Here is an 18,875-nt window from a genome sequence, read left to right on the forward strand (position 1 = left end):
TTGAGAAACCTAAGGAAGAAACCCCTTAAAATGTCCACGATGTGGAGGTTCCATGAAAGAACCAAACTATTATAGTAGAAACTGTTTTTAAAGTTTTCTGTCGGTAGATATTTTACGTTAAAGAGAGAAACGTTTTTAAGTGCATGACTCACCTTTCTCGAGGTGCTGTGAAACAGGGCTCTGTATCCTGGGTGTAGTCTGCAATTGTGTGCCGGTTCCAGGACGTCCTCGAGGCCTCCTTCCAGGTCTGGGCTGAAACGTAAACGAAACTCATTCATTTCTCGGTCTAGTAACCCAGAAATACAGGGTGAGTTAAAGTAATACGAGTCTTGAGTAATACTTCTATGAGTCACATGATGAGTGATTACGTACAAAGTAGCCTTTTGAAAATATTCATCAAAAGTACTGTATCATGTTTCACGCGATTTAATCGCTTTAACACAACAGTTCAGTGAACTAACAACATTTAAAATTTTCAATTAGTGACGAAAGAGTAATAATTTCTTGATTCTATAAAAGAGATTGCAAAATACAGCTTATTGTTTAAACATTGTATACAGAGTGTTCAACGACAGGTGTCAGAAATTAATTTAAGAGGTAGTTTTACGTGACAAAATGTGACAAAATTATTAATTGTTGAAAAAATATTTGAGTAAGAGGCATGAAATTTGTCTGACTTGGGACTTATTCTACTGACTTTGCTGTGTCTGGTCTGACTACATAATGTACATCGTCAGTAGAATAAGCTCAAGTCAGACACATTTTACGCGAATTTTAAACATATTTGCAACAATTACTCTGATTCAAAGTCTTAAATACAATTTCCTCATTATTAATTTCTGTCCTATTTTGACATATAGAAATACCTTTTAAAATTTCTAGTACTTGTCATTGAACACTCTATATGCAGAGTATGATAAATGTCGAATACCTAAATAGATATAGGTACCCACGAATTTGTATAAAATCTATGTTATATGTACGTATACATATGGTGTTTCAAAATATGTAGGCACAACTTTAGGGGTGAATTCGGTACGCTAAAACAAGAAAAAAAGTTCATATAAAAGATGTCCGATATGACCTTGTTTCCGAGTTACACTGTCTATTACACTATTACATTATCAATGTAAATTATCACAGAAATGTATTAGCAAATTTTAACACATACTGTGATCATCAAAAACATACAATGAACTAATTGAAACAAATTGCAAAATAGTGTTTACATAGCAGACAAGAAGGATGTATGTACATGAGATAAGAAGCATTACTTGTAACACTTGAAGAAAGCAGTCAGTAGAGTCACAAAACTTAGTGGAAGACAAAAACAACTATAACTCCAAAACAAGGTCATATAGGGCATGTTTATAGGAACTTTTTTTTTTACTGTCCACCTATTTTGAAACACCCTGTACTTTTCCCAACAATTCGTAGACAATATTCCTTCAAAAAATCTTCTACCACAACGCAAAAAAAACAGAATTCAAAATAGTAACAAAGTACCTAATACAAAATCGACGAAGATTCCCGAACAGTTATTACCCATAAAAATGAACGGTTCCATAGAATCCCTACCTCGCTCCCTTACGACATCCACCTATCCCTTCACGTTAGAATGATCGTAACATCAGCCTTGCCTCTTTGTAGTCGCTCGTAAAGTCACGCCATGGGACGTGGAGGCCAACCCGAACGGGGTTGCAGACGAGAGGGGAGAGCGCACGCGGTTCGCGTCTTTGTTCTACCGGCGCATTTATTACCGTAGATAAACGCGACAGCGCAAATGGCGCTAGAGATAAACGTGGCACAGCGTTTGGTATATAGGGTGGCTCAGGAAGAAACCCAAGCATTTTTGCTACTCTCGGAAAAAAGAGGAATAATCTGCAATACCATCTACCTAAGACATCGAACAATTCTCTTCTTAGCTCCCATAGTTATCTAAACTTCGATAGCATCAATATTCCAAAATTGATCTACTTACGGCCGATTTCTTCACCTCCAACTACCTTGCAGTTACAGTTAATAGGAGCACTGGAGGTTCAGGTACAGTGAGTCTCATCAGTTCGTGATTCCTTACTAGGCTAGTTACGTTACATCGCTTAAAATGCCAATATTAAACTGCTAGTCTAAAATCGAACTGATGGATTTGTGAGAAACGTTCATTTGTTAGCTAATATTCATCATTTTCTGTACCTCTACATGTCCTATTATTGTCATTTTTCACCTCTTTGCTCTTTAATGTGTTTTACGTAGTTTTTACATGCCTAAAGCTGATCGATTGTAGCGTAAAAGAGACTTCGTCTCGCGCACACTTTTACTTAAGTACTTAGCGTGAGACTCTACCAAGTCTCCTGATTTTTAGGATGTAACCAGCTTAGGGAGTCACGAATCAATGAGATTCACTGCACCTAACTTTCTAGTTCACATAAACTGGAAGGTAATTGAAGGTGAAGAAATCGGTCGCTAGGCCTCCATTTCACGAAACTTGGCGTATAACGGACACTTAAAGGGGCCACCAGGTACGCGGTGGGATGCACGATCGCGGAGACAAGGAAAGAAGGCGGGACGTAGGCGAATTTACGAGCATGGAAAGGATACGCGGCTGGATTATCGGTCGGTGAATATTCTCGAGGAACAAACCCTGGAGGCGGAGGGTCCCAGACCGCCTCGGGAGAAATTAAAGGCCGGTATCGCTCGTGAATATTCGAAAAGGCGATCGGGAATTGCCTCCAAGGAGATTCCGCCGATAAGGAGCTTCGAACGGAGCGGGAGAAGCAGCTCGAGTTTCAGAGGCGACGCGAGTCGCAGTTTGTTCGTTTTATTGGATCCGAGAAGAGAACGTTCCCCGATGCTCGCGATATTACGCGAACGAGGAGCAATTAACAGAATTGCCTCGTCTCTGACTCGACCCTTCACGGCTCAGAAGTTCCTTGCATCCGCAACCTCGTCGCTCTTTTGTGGCCCGGTTCAAGGGACCCAGGTCGCGACCTCTCTCGGCTTCAGTGCCAGAAAAGAAACTTCCAGCCTGTTTTATTGGGAATCGAGGTTAAAGTATCTGGCACGGGACCAGGCGTTTCACCTAGGCCATCGCATTCCACCGGATGCACATGGCCACGCACATTATGTGGCCCTTATGTAGCCTCGTGCGCCTTCCTCGCATACCGACCACTTCCCCTTATGTAGCTGCTGCACCCGCTGATGTACGACTCGTGTACACACACCAGCGCGTGCGCACACCAGCGAGCGCTGAAACGAGAGACGACCATCGTCGACGTCCCCGTCGTTGTCGTCGTCGTCTATGCGGGGGAAGCCCATGAAATAAATAGTTTGCGCCGTGGCTCCTCGGCTTTGTGACGCTCTTGTTGCGCCCAGTGGCGTAGGTCCCCTCCAATGGTCGGACTACTCTGCCAGGGGCAGAACGGGAGGAACGCGGAATAAGTGGGCCGACCGAGGAATCCCGCCAGACTGAAATTATTAATGTTTCGTCGCGGGGCGATTTGCGAAGCGGGGATCGCGTCGACGCGGTGGTTGCTCGCACGCAAGAGGGTGGATAATCGATTTCGACGAGGGTTGAAGCTTGCGAGGTTGCGGGGGGGCTTTGCTGCGATTTATGACTGTCTTTTGGCGGCGTGCTGAACTTCGCTCGACTGCAATTTTGAGAGGGAAGTGGCGGAAGGAATTGGTTGGAATCTTTGGCGAGATTTAGTACACAGAGTGCTTCAGAAATAGGTGGCCAAACTTTGGGATCGTATTCTACGCTAAGGACGAAAAAGGATATACAGGGTGTTCCAGAAATGGTGGTATAAGTGGGAAAGGGTTATTCTGCATGAAGAAATAACACGAAAATATAGAATAAAATTTGTCGATATCTTAATTTGTTTTTGAGAAAATTGGATTTGAATTTTAACTGAGTGCAACTGCATCGAAATATAAGTTTAGTTTATTTATGCTTAGAAAGTATATAACACGATATCAAAAATGGGCCACCTATTCCTGAAACATCCTGTATATCTAGTATAATTAATGTAGAAAATGTGAGGATAATTAGGAAAACTGTTACAAATCTTAAGAAACTGAATATGTATTAAAGACACATGGGAATCTTATATGGTGTATAAACTGTACCCCAATAAAATATTTTGATTACACGTTGTAAGAATGTAATACAAATTACAACCTTGTAAAAAATAACAGGTATCACATTGCAGTAAATTTATGCAAGGTTAACTCGTTTCTGCTTTTTCAAAGAATTAAGTAGAATAAACTGCACACATAGAAGCGAAAACTAAAGAAAATAACATTCAGTTTACGAGAAGGAAATACTGTACATACTATTTACATTACAAGAGCATTTAGTATTACTGTACTATTTAATTTAAGCGAATTCTCAAATGTCGCGGGTCAGCTAGAATACCAAAACACGGTCAGACTATTACAGCGCGCAATAGAATACACAACATTCCACTGTGTAAAACAGTCCAAACTTTAATTGGATTATTCACATACTTCCACTTTACCATTGCCAGAAAATTGTACCCACGTATTATTTGCTGATATATTGCATCTGCTTACAAACAATTACTAAGTCACAATGACCCAAAGATTTGGATCTAAATATTTCTTTCTATATATCCTATTCTTTTTTGACTTCTGTCCAAATTTCTTATTTTTCTATACAACGTAAGGTACCTTTAAACCTTGTGCACTGTTTGGGTCAATTTAAACTTGATTTTAATTCTTGATGCTTTTCTAATAGAAATTCAATTTACCTAAAATTCATTAACTTTTAATAACAGTAGGTATTGAAATCTACATTATTATATGAAAATACAATCTACAGTATTTTACGCGATAGGAGTACATTTCACTCAATTTTACATAGGTATACATAGTAAATATATATTTACATAGGCACAGATCAAACAGGTAAATCGACAGATAATAAGAGAGTTAACATCTAATCACGATAATCTAACAATCTCACGTTAACAAGTTCTCGAGTTACTATAAGACTAATTATAAATACAAGTATCAGTTGGCCTTCCCTTCAACAGAAAAAAAAAGACTCTCGATCAATAATCGACGGGCACAGATATCCCAGACTCAATAAACGTCTCATCGCGGCAAGTGTCGCAGAAGAGGTGCAACAGGGTCGCGTAATGGTCGAAGGATATGCACCAGGGATTGTAGTCGCTCACGGATAATCCCATAATGCCATTAACGCAGCGAGCGTGGTCCCTTGGTAGAGGTGCATTGTCGCCGCAGGCGGATATAAGCGGATAGCTCCTTTTTCCGGCATATGCTAATCTAATTAATGGCAACACGGACAGCGGAGGCAGTGTGCACAAGGGCCACGCGTACGCGGCCGTGTGCGTGCACACACGCGGAGAGCACAGAGGTGCAGCCGGCTCTCAGTTAAGTGGTTACCTGTGTAACTGGAAAAGATCAGCGGGCAGATGCGCAACGGCGTAGGCAACAGGGAAAGATGGTGTCGCGTTAACGAGTAACGCGACTCTGCTCCGATAACGAGACCTTGCGCGACGCGGTGATAATCTTCCTTGCGAGTGACCGCGTGCCTGCGAAAGGGGGTCTTTAATGCCGTTACAATTGCTAACAAGGAGAGCTCAGGAGCATGGAAATCGGTTTTAAGCTAACAAGGGAAGCATCAGATATGGCTCGCGCCGATTTCAACGAAATTTGGTAGAGTGATACGTCTACATCTACGACAAACTTATCTATAATTTTAATCATACGTATTGAGATAATTATGAGAAAGTTAGGTGTACAGTTTGCAGCTTGTCTGGAGTTCGATCCCATCACGAAAATATCTTTTACAAGTTAGGGTGCTTCCCTTGTATAATGTCTCAAAGGAATAAGTCTGTTTTAGTTAAATTTATTAAAAATGAAAATTTATATTTCCATTATAACTCATTTATATTTTAAAAATGTGTAAAAAATTAGAAATAAATCAGTGCAAATTTAAATTCAAAAAAAGCAATAACTAAATTGCTCAATTTAAATACACACATCTGACGTAACGAGATATATTTGTTATTAGTTGTCCCCAGGCTGGGGCAACGAGATGTATTTTATAGAATATTTTTACATTGGACTGTTTGTTATATTGCTGTCTGTAAAGAGAAAGGTTTCACAAGGTGGCCTTGACTATACTAAGTGATCAAATTATTACGATCATTTCGAAACTATCACTATTTAAAGTTTCAACGAGAATAGGATTGAAAAATTTGCATGAGCACGCGATGACTTTTCACATTCAATTCTCAGCTCAAGTTTGAAGCTCGCCTGACCGATTGCACTTTATCACGGTAAAAGAACGCGAGCGTCTTGACTAGGCACGACGTAAATACCATCAATATAACGCCTACTCGGAACGTTTCAGAAGATTAAATCTTTATACAATATAAGATCTCCCAGCACAGTCGTCACCTATTGTGTACGCTAAAGATTATAAACAGAACAATGTAACATCATTGAGAGAGCATGCATATGCCAAAACCTAGAACACAAAGCTCTATGACACAAGGAACACAGTTCTACGGAGCAAACTAATACACCAATTGAGCTGACAAATCGAGTGAAGAAACATTATCACAAACGCAGTGTTCAACAATGTGTCACTGTCACGATAATAAAGACGGATTATAGATCCTTGTAACTATCAACGAAGGAAGTATGTGCTTTCCAAACAGTCAGGCTTAACGACGCGCCCCACATATGTGTCACTCGTGAATGGTCTACAGAAGTGTCCACGCCAATGGGAACCGCGTACTGGCGTGCACAGTAGACGCACGCTGTATCGCATTACACGTCGTCGTGTGCGTCAGACGGAGCCTTACGTTCGGTATCTATAATTCAAAGTGCAAACGTGATCGCAACTTCGTGCTTGATGAAACGTAATACCGTGACCAAACTTTTGATCGATAGTGTACGCAGACGCGAAGGGTGTCGCGATAAAGCTGGCTTGCTCGGTTGTTTACCGATTTTTGCAGCCCGCCCCGTGGCCGACCGGTTCTTCGGGTACCGGTTGCTCTTTCCTGTCTGCAAACTGGTCCACCCATGCGATCTGGTCAGCCCCCCTGGCCGCCCCTGTCGCGAGGATCGTCGCCATTTCACCGTGTGCCCAGAAACGCCGACAAATTTCTTTTCTCGTTTCCTTTCTTATGCGCGACGCTCTCTCCCGCCGAGCCTCAGGAATTTTAAGGCTGCAGTAACGATGATGCTTGTTCTTGCGGCTTCAAACTGGTTCAGATTTTTCCTTCGATCTTAAATGGGCATTCGGAGACAAATGCGGATGGCTTGGTGAATGGAAATGTATTTTGTGTTACGAAGGATGCGTATAGTCGGAGTGCTTGGTAATGAGCGACAGAAATTTTGAGATGCGATTCTGGATGTCAAAATGGGACGAGGATCAAGAATGACGAAATTGAGTTTGGAGCTTCGTTTCAGAGTTATTAATTGTTACTAGAGGGTCTAAAGTTGGCTTGAAATGTGTCTGACTTGGGAATTATTCTACTGCCACTGCTGAGGTATATTACATAGTCAGGTCAGACACATTTCACACGTATTTTAAGTGTGTTAGAAAGCCCCAAACTCAATTTCGTCATTCTTCATTTTCGTTTTATTTTAGGAAGTAGAATAACTCTTAAAATTTCTGACATCTGTCGTTGAATATCCTGTATGTATAAAGAATTCTTACTAAGAATTTGTTCTGAGTTTGTTACATGATCTTTCATTTGTTTTGGGTCTGTTATTCGCTTTTAAGTATTTTAAGTATTTAATTATTATAGAGAATCAAGGTAACACATATATTATCAATTCTTATTATAACGTGTTTCATAGTTGGATAAGAATATTAAGAGAATATTACGCGAGTCTGTCAAACTTCACTGTCAATAATTACGAGCAAAATTTAAGGAAACTAAGAGTTGAGTGGAATAACGGGAAATAACGTAAGTATAAAAGAAAAATACTCCACACTAATTCTACAACCAATGATTACAGTATATATATACCCTAAAGGGATAGTCACCCATTTGCTAACGCCATATAGAGAGCGATAAGTGAGTTTGATCACCGATGTAATTTCCTTGTTGCTCAATCACATCCTCTTATGGATTTCCTATTAAGGTGACTGGGAGTCCATGGTACAAATGTAATAACAGTAATTATTTTACACGAAAAAATAAGTCACAATTAAAGAACCAAATTTTTTAATATTACGCTTCATTTTCAAGAAGATTGAATTCGAATTGTAACGCATGTAGGTATGTATACTAAAGTATATATACTATGAAGATATACAATGTTACATATGCATATACACTTTCGAGTTACACGAGGTGAGTAGATCGTTTCAAGTTTTCAGTAGGTACAGTCAGTGGTCGTCAGACTGTGAATGTTCGCCTCACCCTGACTACGCCTCAAGTACGTACCTACATCTGTACTTCCTGCATTTATACCATGTTAAAATTCAAACTTGCATTTTCCATACAAGAATTTCATTTTATAATTCAATAAATTTTATTCACCACCTTGCCCTGTGGCGCCAACTCTGAGACATTTTTTACACGTACTTACTTAAAATTTTTAAATACATGCATCTTGATGGATCAACAGAGAGATAGACATTAGAATAGGACATTAAAAATTAACTCATTCTTATTTAATTTCCAAAACCAACCCACCAATTTGAGATACTTGCAACTCCCAAATTTCAATGAAACATCCTTTTGAACTGTCCTAAATATGCAGAACCTCGTACTAAATTTCAAATGAAACAAACTTTAGACAGCAATCTCAATACGAGTAAACAAATATCTAAAGTTTTTTCGTTTCTAAAATATTCCTCACTCTCTAATAAGTTTTAAAGGTCACATCATTCATGTCTATAATAGTCGTCACTAACAATCATAAGGTGCAATTGACGTAAAAATTCATTTAAAAGAAAAACAAAATTAAAACAACCTGATACAATGTTACATATTTATTGTTTTCATGACATATTTTTAGAAAATTACTAAAAAGTTCCATTTACAGCAGCTCACAGTTAACCCTTGTGTGTAGAACAGGGTACCTGGATCACATTTATAAATTTCCTTGTAGATATTAATCTCTTGTGTTTTTGTAAAAATACATAAAATCGTTTCAGATCCTCATTCTTTGCATATTATCGCATCAACACATGTTTCGCGAAAATATTTATGTTCAAAATTTTAAATAACTGGATGTTAAAAAAGACTGTGAATTCAGTTATGCACGGAGGCATTAAAGAGCAAGAAAATTTTTGGGGCTTCTACGTTTCGAAAAAGCACTATGCGATCACGAACGAGTTCGTATAAGCAGCATGTATCATTCGTCAGGTTTCAAGAACCGCGACAGAGATACGATTGACAGGGCCCGTTTTATCTATGCATATACTTGACTCGCATACAAGTCAAGTATCTCGCCAAGGTATTGACAGTCAACAGGGATCTGTCTGTTCGGTTCGTGTACCTTGACGCGCGATAAGCGGCAACCACTGATAACAGTCGTTTATTCGCGCTCATTAGCACATTGCCAGCCGTGCTGCTTTCAATCAAGCTCTAGAGGTTTCGGTTCGCTTGAAAATTTCACGCAAGGGTGCTAATTTGAAAAAAAATATGCTGACACCCATTAGAGTTCTACTCCATCTCGTAATTAAAGCGTCTCTACCTGCGCGCGATTGAATCGCGTATATTTAGTGACGATCCCTGGTAACAGTCGTTTGTTCATGTTCGTTAACATAGATATTGCTAACCCACGGTGACTAATAGGCGCCTTCACGTGTATATAAAACAGTTACTTGTTAAACTATTGAAGTGTATTTCCATTTTCCTGTGTCCCTCATTTCCAGCTTCCATGTTTATGTTCGAGATACTCATTTTCCTTAATTTTAATGTAAAAAGCAGAATGTTTTTCGAATTTGAATACATGAATTAATCTTTTCTGTACAAATTTGTGCAGCACTAAACCTTGAACACGAGCAAACCTGTTTCAAAGACATACGCGTCTCGTTATTTTATCCATATTTTACAATTTCATTTCGATTAAAGTGTCTGCAGCACGATGGGTGTGATTGGATTACGTGCATCGCGAACAAGTCATAGGCGGGAAGCTTTCCGTAATTCGCCTTCTGAAGCGAATTTTCCGCTTATGAATAATTGTAGACATCTCGGAGAGCTGTCCGAAGGAGGGGCTTGGGAATACGACCGACAGACGGGCAAAGGCGGTCGATTGAATATGACTGAACGTTGCTATTCGCGGCTGAACGAGCTTACAGTCAACCATGATCGGAAGACGTGGCAAACATGGGCCATCCTCGCTACTGGAAATAACCAGCGATCTATTAACCAGAATTCGCGATTGAAAAATTCGGCGATGTCAACTGACGAGTATGAAAACGGTACACATTATCATTCAGGTTTGGTGAGACAAACGACATTCAAATATTCGTAGGTTTTATCTCCTTTAATGTAGATAGTTTGATGCAAACATAGTGAAGAAACTGAAGTTTTATCTTCTTTGGTTGCAAAATTAATTTGATTATTTACTTGAGTTATGAAGTATGTAATTTAGAAGTGCAGAGATGCTGGGTTACAAATTACAATTTTTGGGTTTACAGGTGACATTATTTGCAGATAAATATTACAGGGTACGATATTTTTTCAGAGTGGACAAGATATGTGCCCATAATTATGAAAGTGATCTAAGTCTATTCAAACTTTAAAAACAATATTTTCGTATGAGATTCACACAAAATTTCACATTCATAATAAATTTTCACTAATCAAGACTAATAAAATTCTAAATTACAATGTTACGTAATATAGAAATATTTTCTAATTTATTCAAATGTAATCCTTTCAATATCCCAAAATAAGAAATATACGACTTAGACCACTTTCATAATTATGGGCACATATGCATTTAAATTCCATTTCTTTAGTCGTTTTTCGTTCAGTTGGCAATGCTATGAATAACGATAAATACATGAACATACTATGAACAACGATAAATGTGTAAATAAGTGTAAACAAAAATTTATACAAGTCAAAACGCATTAGTAAGTTATTGACACTCTTGTGATTAAGGTGCAACTTTTTATTTTCTTTAAAATCGTGTGCCTCGAAGAGTTAACGGAACAGTCACGCTCAACCATCACCATCAATCGCCAACCACTGACCGAATTTCAAGCACAGAAACGATAGGTTCAACATAGCAATTATACCTGAGAAGTAATAATGTTACTTGCAAACTATCTACCGAGTTATTTCTTAGACACAACTACTGTACTGAACCTGTAATTTGTATGTTACCGCGTGTTTCTATATGAAATAATACTGTTACTTGCAAACTATCTACTACAAGTTATTCCTTAGGTATAACTACTGTAGTGAACCTGTAATTTCTATATTTGAAATTTCGTCTGTGGCTGACGATCGGTAATGACAGTTAAACATGCTCCCTAAAGCGTAGGCGAAACTCGTCGAGTTTTCGACTCGCTCAATCATCCTCAGCTCAATTTCCCGCCCAAGAAAAAATGACAATCTCCCTCTGCAATCTCTTGCACCGACCCCCACAGCCCCTAAAAATTCTCGGTATCTTTGTCTCCGGGACGGAACTCGCGCGAAAGTGTGCGTCGACCCGAGGCTCGTCGGAAATAATTGCGCGGTGAACCGGTTCGAATACAAAACAAAGAAGGGCGGGGGAGAAAGGGTAGGGAAAGATAATGGACGAAAGGCTGGGGGTAAAAGTTCCGTTTCCGTACTTCCTTGAAAAGTGCCGGCGGCGTGGCTAAATCGAGCCACCCCGTATACGCATTCATGCATAGTACATGCGTTCCCGTCGTTCGCGAGGAGTCGCAGACGCGTTTATGTAGAGACATCCGTACGTATGTAGGCGCGTGCGTGCGAGCGAGCGAGCGACGAGCCCGCGGCCAGCACATGGCCCACGTTCTATATATAAGCGCGTTTCTATGTACAGACGGTGTGTGTATGTAACGCCAACGGACCGGCAGATATTCCGATCGATCGTACCCGGGTTATCTGACTGCCAACGAGAATTCATTTTCCCTTCCAATTCCTCCTTCCCTTCACCCCTCCTTCGCCCTCGCGCACCCACACACCCACCCTTTCCCTCTTCCAGACCTACCCCTGCCCCTCGCCCCTGCGCGCCCTGCCAGTCCATTCACTCTCTCACTCTCTCCCCCTCTGTCTGTACGTTCCCTGTTTCGCCTTCCTTTCCCCTCCGTCGCCCCCCGTAGACGCTCCTCGTCGCTCGCCCCGCGTTTCACTCTCCCTCCCACGCGAGCGCGTGTACGTATAATGGATCCCCGCGCACGTACATCGACGCTCGTCGCTCAAAAGTTCGGTCACGCATGTCGATGAGAAAAGGGTTCTTGAATTTTTTGCCCGCAGCGAAAGATTGATGGCCCTCCACCGCAACGCAGTTTTCAAAATAAACGTTGTTTATGGCGGCGATCTCTGCGCACGGAGCGATCGCTTTTATCGCGATGGCCACTCTGCTCTCGTTTGAACTTAATGGAACGTTCGCGAGCTGTGTGTTCTCTCGTTTAGCGTACGAATAACTTCGGGTGTCCCTTCCGATGGGCTTGGACCATTTTGTCGCTGAGTAATTCGATCGCGCTGACGCTCGATCTTCTTTTTTTCAGTTTCTTTTGTGGACTGACTTGTGCAGAGTGCTGTCCTAGGCAGGTAATGAGAAGGAGGAGGGGTAGAGCTTGGAGCCTCACCCTTTATGGGGACTCATTTTTTCATTTTCTAAAATTAATTTTTGCAAATAATTTGGACCTCCGCCAGCAACCTTATTTTTACTGACAACATCTGCAAAGTGAGACCACGTATTGTTGGGTACGTTTATAATCCAAAAAATTCTTAAATGCTCTTGTAAGTTCCTAAAACATCATTCAATAGTATTTACTGCTATATGTTACCTTAACTTTTTTAAACCAGGCAGGAGAAAATTCAGAAACAAAAATGGTCTGGTTCGTACATAAACGACCTAGAATGCAGACAGTTAAAAGAAAAATGGTTTTTGATTTATTACTGTTTTTCTTTACGAATTACATTTACTTTAGAGCTTTGAAGTTTAATTTGGAGCAAGTATTGAACATAATTATCTCTCATAAAATCCTCTCAAAAAGTAGAGAATATTTTAAAATATTTTAAAATATTTTAAAATATTTTAAAATATTTTTGAATTATTTTAGTTCTGTCCTCCTGTCTCCTTAGCTCAGACTGTTTCGAGACAGCTTTTTCACTGCCACTATCGAGGCAAAGTACTTTCCAAGAATTTATTATTCAGTAATTGTTGTCCTTATACCAAATAACCGTAATTTTGAACAAAAGAGGTACGGAATAAAGGTGTATCTATGTCTAAGGATGTCACGCAATATTTATTGTGGAACAGTCACGTGTCTCGCGACGCGTCTGCGACCTTTGCTCCAGAAATGTGCAGGATATGTGACAGTCTGACGACAGTCTTGTGACAAATTACATGGCTTGTCCCTAGGCATAGGCCTACTTTATTCCTTTCGTGACCTTATACCTTTCTGTATCCTTTTGGTAAATAGGCTTTCAACATTGCAACGCTACGAAAGCAGAAACATAAAGTGGAATATATGTGTCCCATCAGTCACGAAAGGGTGAATTTTAAATATTATAGTACTGTATTTTTCTCATATTCTATCTTCCTCACTCTAGTCCTTGTTCTATACGATAACTCAAAGGAAGGTCCTCTGCCTTGATAGTTGCAGTAATGATGTCCCACAACAAATGCAACTAAAAAGGCAGATTTTAAGATTTTGTGCATGTTGAAGCATTCGAATACTCAACTTTTTAATAATCCAGTATTTAAATATTCCAATGTTAGCTACGATATTTAAATATTTAAAATTTCTATTAGTGAAATATTCCAATGTTAGCTACAGTATTTAAATACTTAAATTTTATAACATCGAAGTATTTTAATATTAACTGCGCTATTGAAATATTTACATTTGTAAATTTGGAACTCTTCTTATTTGTCCCAATTTCTGAATTCTCATTTCTGGGGCACAATTACATATCTTTTTGCAAACACAGTAATTCAATCATTTACAGATGGTTAATCGAGGTTGTATTGTATTATTTGTAAAAAAAGTAGGTGACTCTCTTTTGAACATTAAAATTTAGAAATTAGAGCACATAAAAACAGATTAATAATTTGAAAATTTGAATATTTAAATATTACAACATTAAAATTTGTAAATACTGGAACATTAGAAAAGCTTTGTACTTAAGTATTTTAAAGCCTGAAAATATAATCTGACTTATTGTAAGAAATAAAAGAAAAAGGCACAGTAATTCTTCCTTAGTTACGCCTGGTCAGGGATCTTATCACTGCAACTATCAGGGCAAGGCTCTTTTCGAGACTTATTGAATAGGTCAACGACTAAAGTAAGAAACATCGAGTATGACAGAAATACTTACAATACAATGATATTTAGATTGTCACAACTAATAAACCAAAAATCACCACAATTCACCCTTATGTAAAAGGCTACCCCATCATTGACATAAGAGTTAAGAGTTAACTTTATCCCATTATTGTAATAAAGTATTGAGAAAAAGTGTCAAAGCTGAGTTTGGAAGGAAACCTTTGAAGTTGAAAGAATTTTGGAGCGAGTAAATTACACGATTAATCGCGACAACTGGAAATTCTCTAGGGCGAGATAATGGCTGGGTAACTAATTACGGATTCCCATTGTTTAACAATCGCATAGCGATCAGAATTCCGCGTGAGCTCTATGCATCGCTCGACGCGATGCGATATTTTAATATTGCCGCTATAATTGGCACGGGAGTAGGATCGCTATCGCAGTAATTACGCTCCTCGTCTACGCTGCACATGAACCGTCGGCTTATCGTTAAAGTACTAGGTCATTCCACCAGCGACACTATTTTATAACGTATTGACTTCGAAGTTTTTGCAGGAACGATAAAAGCAAAGGAGCAAAGTGTTGATTTAAGTATACTTTGACTTTAATTGCGTAACAGACGTAAGGTTAACTCTCTGCACTACAAGTGCAATCTTGATTTCCATGGCAGGTAAAAATACTGTCGCTCGATTTTATGTGTTAATGCAATACCAGCTGCAGTAAAATTTTACTGATTTTGTATAAAATATTCTCTTGTTATTTTATTACTACTTTTTTACTTGTTCGGATTATTTTTTTAAGTGAAATTCTTTTACTTTCGTATTTCACAAACACAGAAATGAGTGACTGAGTTTAAATAATCTATGCCATAGTTGATTAAAGCGTTCGTTTCGTGTTATTTTAATTAGATCCTACGCTTTTAAATTTTTCGTTAAATTACGTCCTTAAATTCGCGAGTTTATTTTAAATATGCATCAGCATAGCCTACAAAAATTAACGTTTTATGCACGTTTCTCCACAGTCATCCTATTTGTTCTCCACAGTCGTCCTATTACGGACATTTTTCAAATTTGAAGTACTCCTGGGAGCAGATAAATTTGAACAATTTCAAAACAAAATCAGTGGAAGAATATTATTTATTAGTTAAGATCTTATCTAATGTTATGCATATGAATGAGTAATAAAGATGGATTATGTGGAAATATATCCTATAATGAAATTGAAAAACGTTCTCTCCAGGATAAAACTTATCTGTTCCCAAGAGTATCTATAATTACAAGCTATAGATAATTACAGCTCTATACGTTCAAATACAAATACTCGCTATAAAGGAATATAAATAACTGTATAGTTAATTCTCTAAGCCTTGAACTTCGTGTCTCAATGCCATTTATACTTCCTCGTGAAGTATTCCACTTGGAACAAAAATAATAAAACAGTAGTGACACTTGACACTCGTCGCGTTTATCTTAAACCAGCAGTTTCAAAACCTCAATTACTTTCAGTCCGCTATTTTCCAATGCTTCATATATCAAAGAGAAGCTCGTGTCGTTTACATAAAGCGAATCGCCATTATCTAACACAGTAGACCCCCGATTAACCAGCTCAACAACACACATACTCAACACTGAAACGCCCCTTTAATGGCTGACTTCTCTATTCTCTGCAAATTATTATTAAACTATGGTTTCAAGTTCAGTCAAGATCCTACAGTACTTTTATCATTAACGGAGGGAGTAACCGAAAATTTGGAAACCAAAATTGGCTAATAATGACTCAATTAATAGACGTCCTACTTTGACACGAAATTCAAACTTGAATCATCCTTTAGACAGCTAGATTTATCATCAGAAGATTAAGATAAGATCTTCATTTAAGTCCCACTGAATTGTTATTGCTACCACACCCAATATAACATGGAATAAAAAAAGAATTACAAATAACCAAGGTCCAATTAACCGACCTTCCATCACTCACGCATAAACTGAAATTTTCAGATGACGTCAGTCATCTTCGCGACGATTCACGACCGCGCACCGATTCGAAATTCCACGACCGTGTCCTATTTCTCGGTTGATAAGGAAATCGCGTTAAATCCGCCATTAAAGGCGGAGGTGTCAATCAGAGAGCGAATCTGTTCGGAGGAGCACACTTACGTGTCGTGGCGATGGAGCGGTGGAATTGAAACCAGTTCCAGCCGGTCACGGTGTACGTTTTATCCCATGAAAAATGGCCGCGTCCGTTGCGCTTGACTTTCACTTACTTGACACAACACACAATAATCATTCGCGCGCGACGCGCCACGAAAACCGGCAGGACGCCGATCGTCTTTCACAATTCTCCGCTAACAAGAATAATCCTCCTGGGGCACGCCTTCCCTCGCTGCAACAATCATTCCCGTTGTCCACTGGGCCTCTCGAAGCGGACCACTCTCGAGATCGATCGAACGATTCTAGCGGCGATCGCGGAGTATCAATTTGCTGCCAACTTTGCACGAAATATCACGACGAAATACCGAGAATACCAATTTCAGGAGTTCGATTTCTAATTCCTGACAGAACTGTTTCGAAATCAAATAGATCTGGCTCGATCATCAAACACGAGTAAATTTTGTGTACCACGTATCGATATTGTTCGACTATGTATAAGTCGCGGTACTCCACGCGAGCAACAAACTCCACCGAGCCACTCGACTCCACGTCAAATATGGCCGGCTGCTTGACCTCGCGCGCTCAAACAGACGCAAGTATGTCAAACTCGATAAGGGGAGCAGCCAGGTTAAACCTAGATGCTCGAGCGAAACCCTAGCCCCCGCCCATCGCCCTCCCTCGATCGTCCCTCGAGCCGGCAGATTCGAAGGAGCTCCTTCAGGGCTCCTCTCCACGCGCCAAGCGTCCCGCGGCAAACTTCGCGACGAAGCGACCCGCGATCGCCGCGAATCCTCGATCCTTTTTCCCCTGGTCCAGCTCCGAGCGCGACTTTCACCACCGAAATCACCTTCTTCCCCTCTCGACGCTTTGCTCCGCGGGTCCCAGCCACCCTCCTCGTGTTCCTGCACCCTCCTGGCGTTCCTGCAGCCTCCTCGAGCACGAAAATCCCGGGGTAAATCGTAGCACTTGGATTCCGGAACTTCCGTGCGGGGTGGAAAAAAAACGCACGGTGGCAAGCGGGCGAACCGAGAGCCGGCACGAAGCGTCACTATTCGCGCGACGCCGATACGACACGACGCCGGCAACAATAGGGAATCTTGGCCGGGGTGGGGTGAGGGCCGCGAGGGTGGGGACACCTTCACCCTCGACTGCGATAACGGCTGCGAGAACGACGACGGCGAGTCGACAAGCGCAAGAGACGAAAGCGCGTAGACGATCAGACACCAACTGCGGCACGCGCGACCCGCAGTGCTGCCGTCTACTGGTGCTCCAAGAGCTTCGCGGAATCCCCACCCCCACCCCGACGTTCCCCTTCTACGCGACCAGGAGATGCTCCCTCTTCCTCGCCCGGCCGGCTCGGCTCTACCTCCGCGAGCCCCTGCGCCCCTTTGACGGTGTTCTCATCGCCCTTATCCGTTGCCACGACCCCCGCCGCATCTCGAGACCCTAGGCAACGAGCAACCGCCTTCGAAAACCGGGAGCGTCACGCGACCGACGATAATATTTCGAACGTGCCGCTCTCGATGATGCATACGAGATAAAGTGCATCACCCCTGCACGCCCTTGTTTTGATGCTGTGCCTCTCGGCGCTGCCGTGCTTGGCTACGCTTGCGAGCTTTTGGCCGGGGTATGGGCGCGCGTTGCTCGAGGGCTTCGGAGATGAGGTAATTTGATGAGGTGACGTTTTCGAGGTATTGGTGGGGAAAGGAGGGTTCTTGTACTCGGTGGAGTATTGTTTTGTGGGAAGCTATGGGCTTTTTGTTATGTTATTGTTATAGCGATACATACGTGGTGACGGTGAGAGTTGGGGGTATGTAAGGTTAGGGTCACACGAGGAATTTTTGGTAGTTGAAAATAGCAAAGACAGGGGTAATGTCTGTTGGGAACTGAGATGTCAGGATCAAGAGAGCTGGATTAGCTACAGGTAGTAGTACACAAATGTAACCAATTTGGCCAATAAGGGAAATGTGTGTGTACGTTATTTTTATGTGTTTTTTTGTGAAGTCAATCTTCTGACCTCTCGACAGTACAATCATCTTTTCGACGGTCGTATGACACTAGCCAAAGTTAGCTAGTACAAGAAAAGCGTGCTTGATTGGTTATAGTGTTTAGCATAATCTTCTCTATAAGGTGTTCGACGACAGGTGTCAGAAATTTTAAGGGATGATTCTCTATACTAAGATAAGCCAAAAATGAAGATATAAATTGCAGTTCAGGCTTCATTTTCGGATTATGAATAGCTGAGAAAA

At 40.7% G+C, this 18,875-nt stretch overlaps 1 protein-coding gene across 2 annotated transcripts in view; it reads right to left on the bottom strand.

The window, feature by feature from the left end:
- The window catches only part of Kdm3 (Lysine demethylase 3), a 400,441-nt gene that overhangs the window by 285,327 nt on the left and 96,239 nt on the right, over positions 1 to 18,875 (bottom strand). For both annotated transcript variants that reach the window (XM_076393685.1, XM_076393684.1), the window contains exon 7: positions 153 to 252. In XM_076393685.1, the coding sequence (XP_076249800.1) occupies positions 153 to 252 (100 nt within the window). The remainder of the gene's footprint in view (positions 1 to 152; positions 253 to 18,875) is intronic.

The sequence above is a fragment of the Calliopsis andreniformis genome, chromosome 3, assembly GCF_051401765.1.
Source record: "Calliopsis andreniformis isolate RMS-2024a chromosome 3, iyCalAndr_principal, whole genome shotgun sequence".
Classification (NCBI taxonomy): Eukaryota; Metazoa; Arthropoda; class Insecta; order Hymenoptera; family Andrenidae; genus Calliopsis; species Calliopsis andreniformis.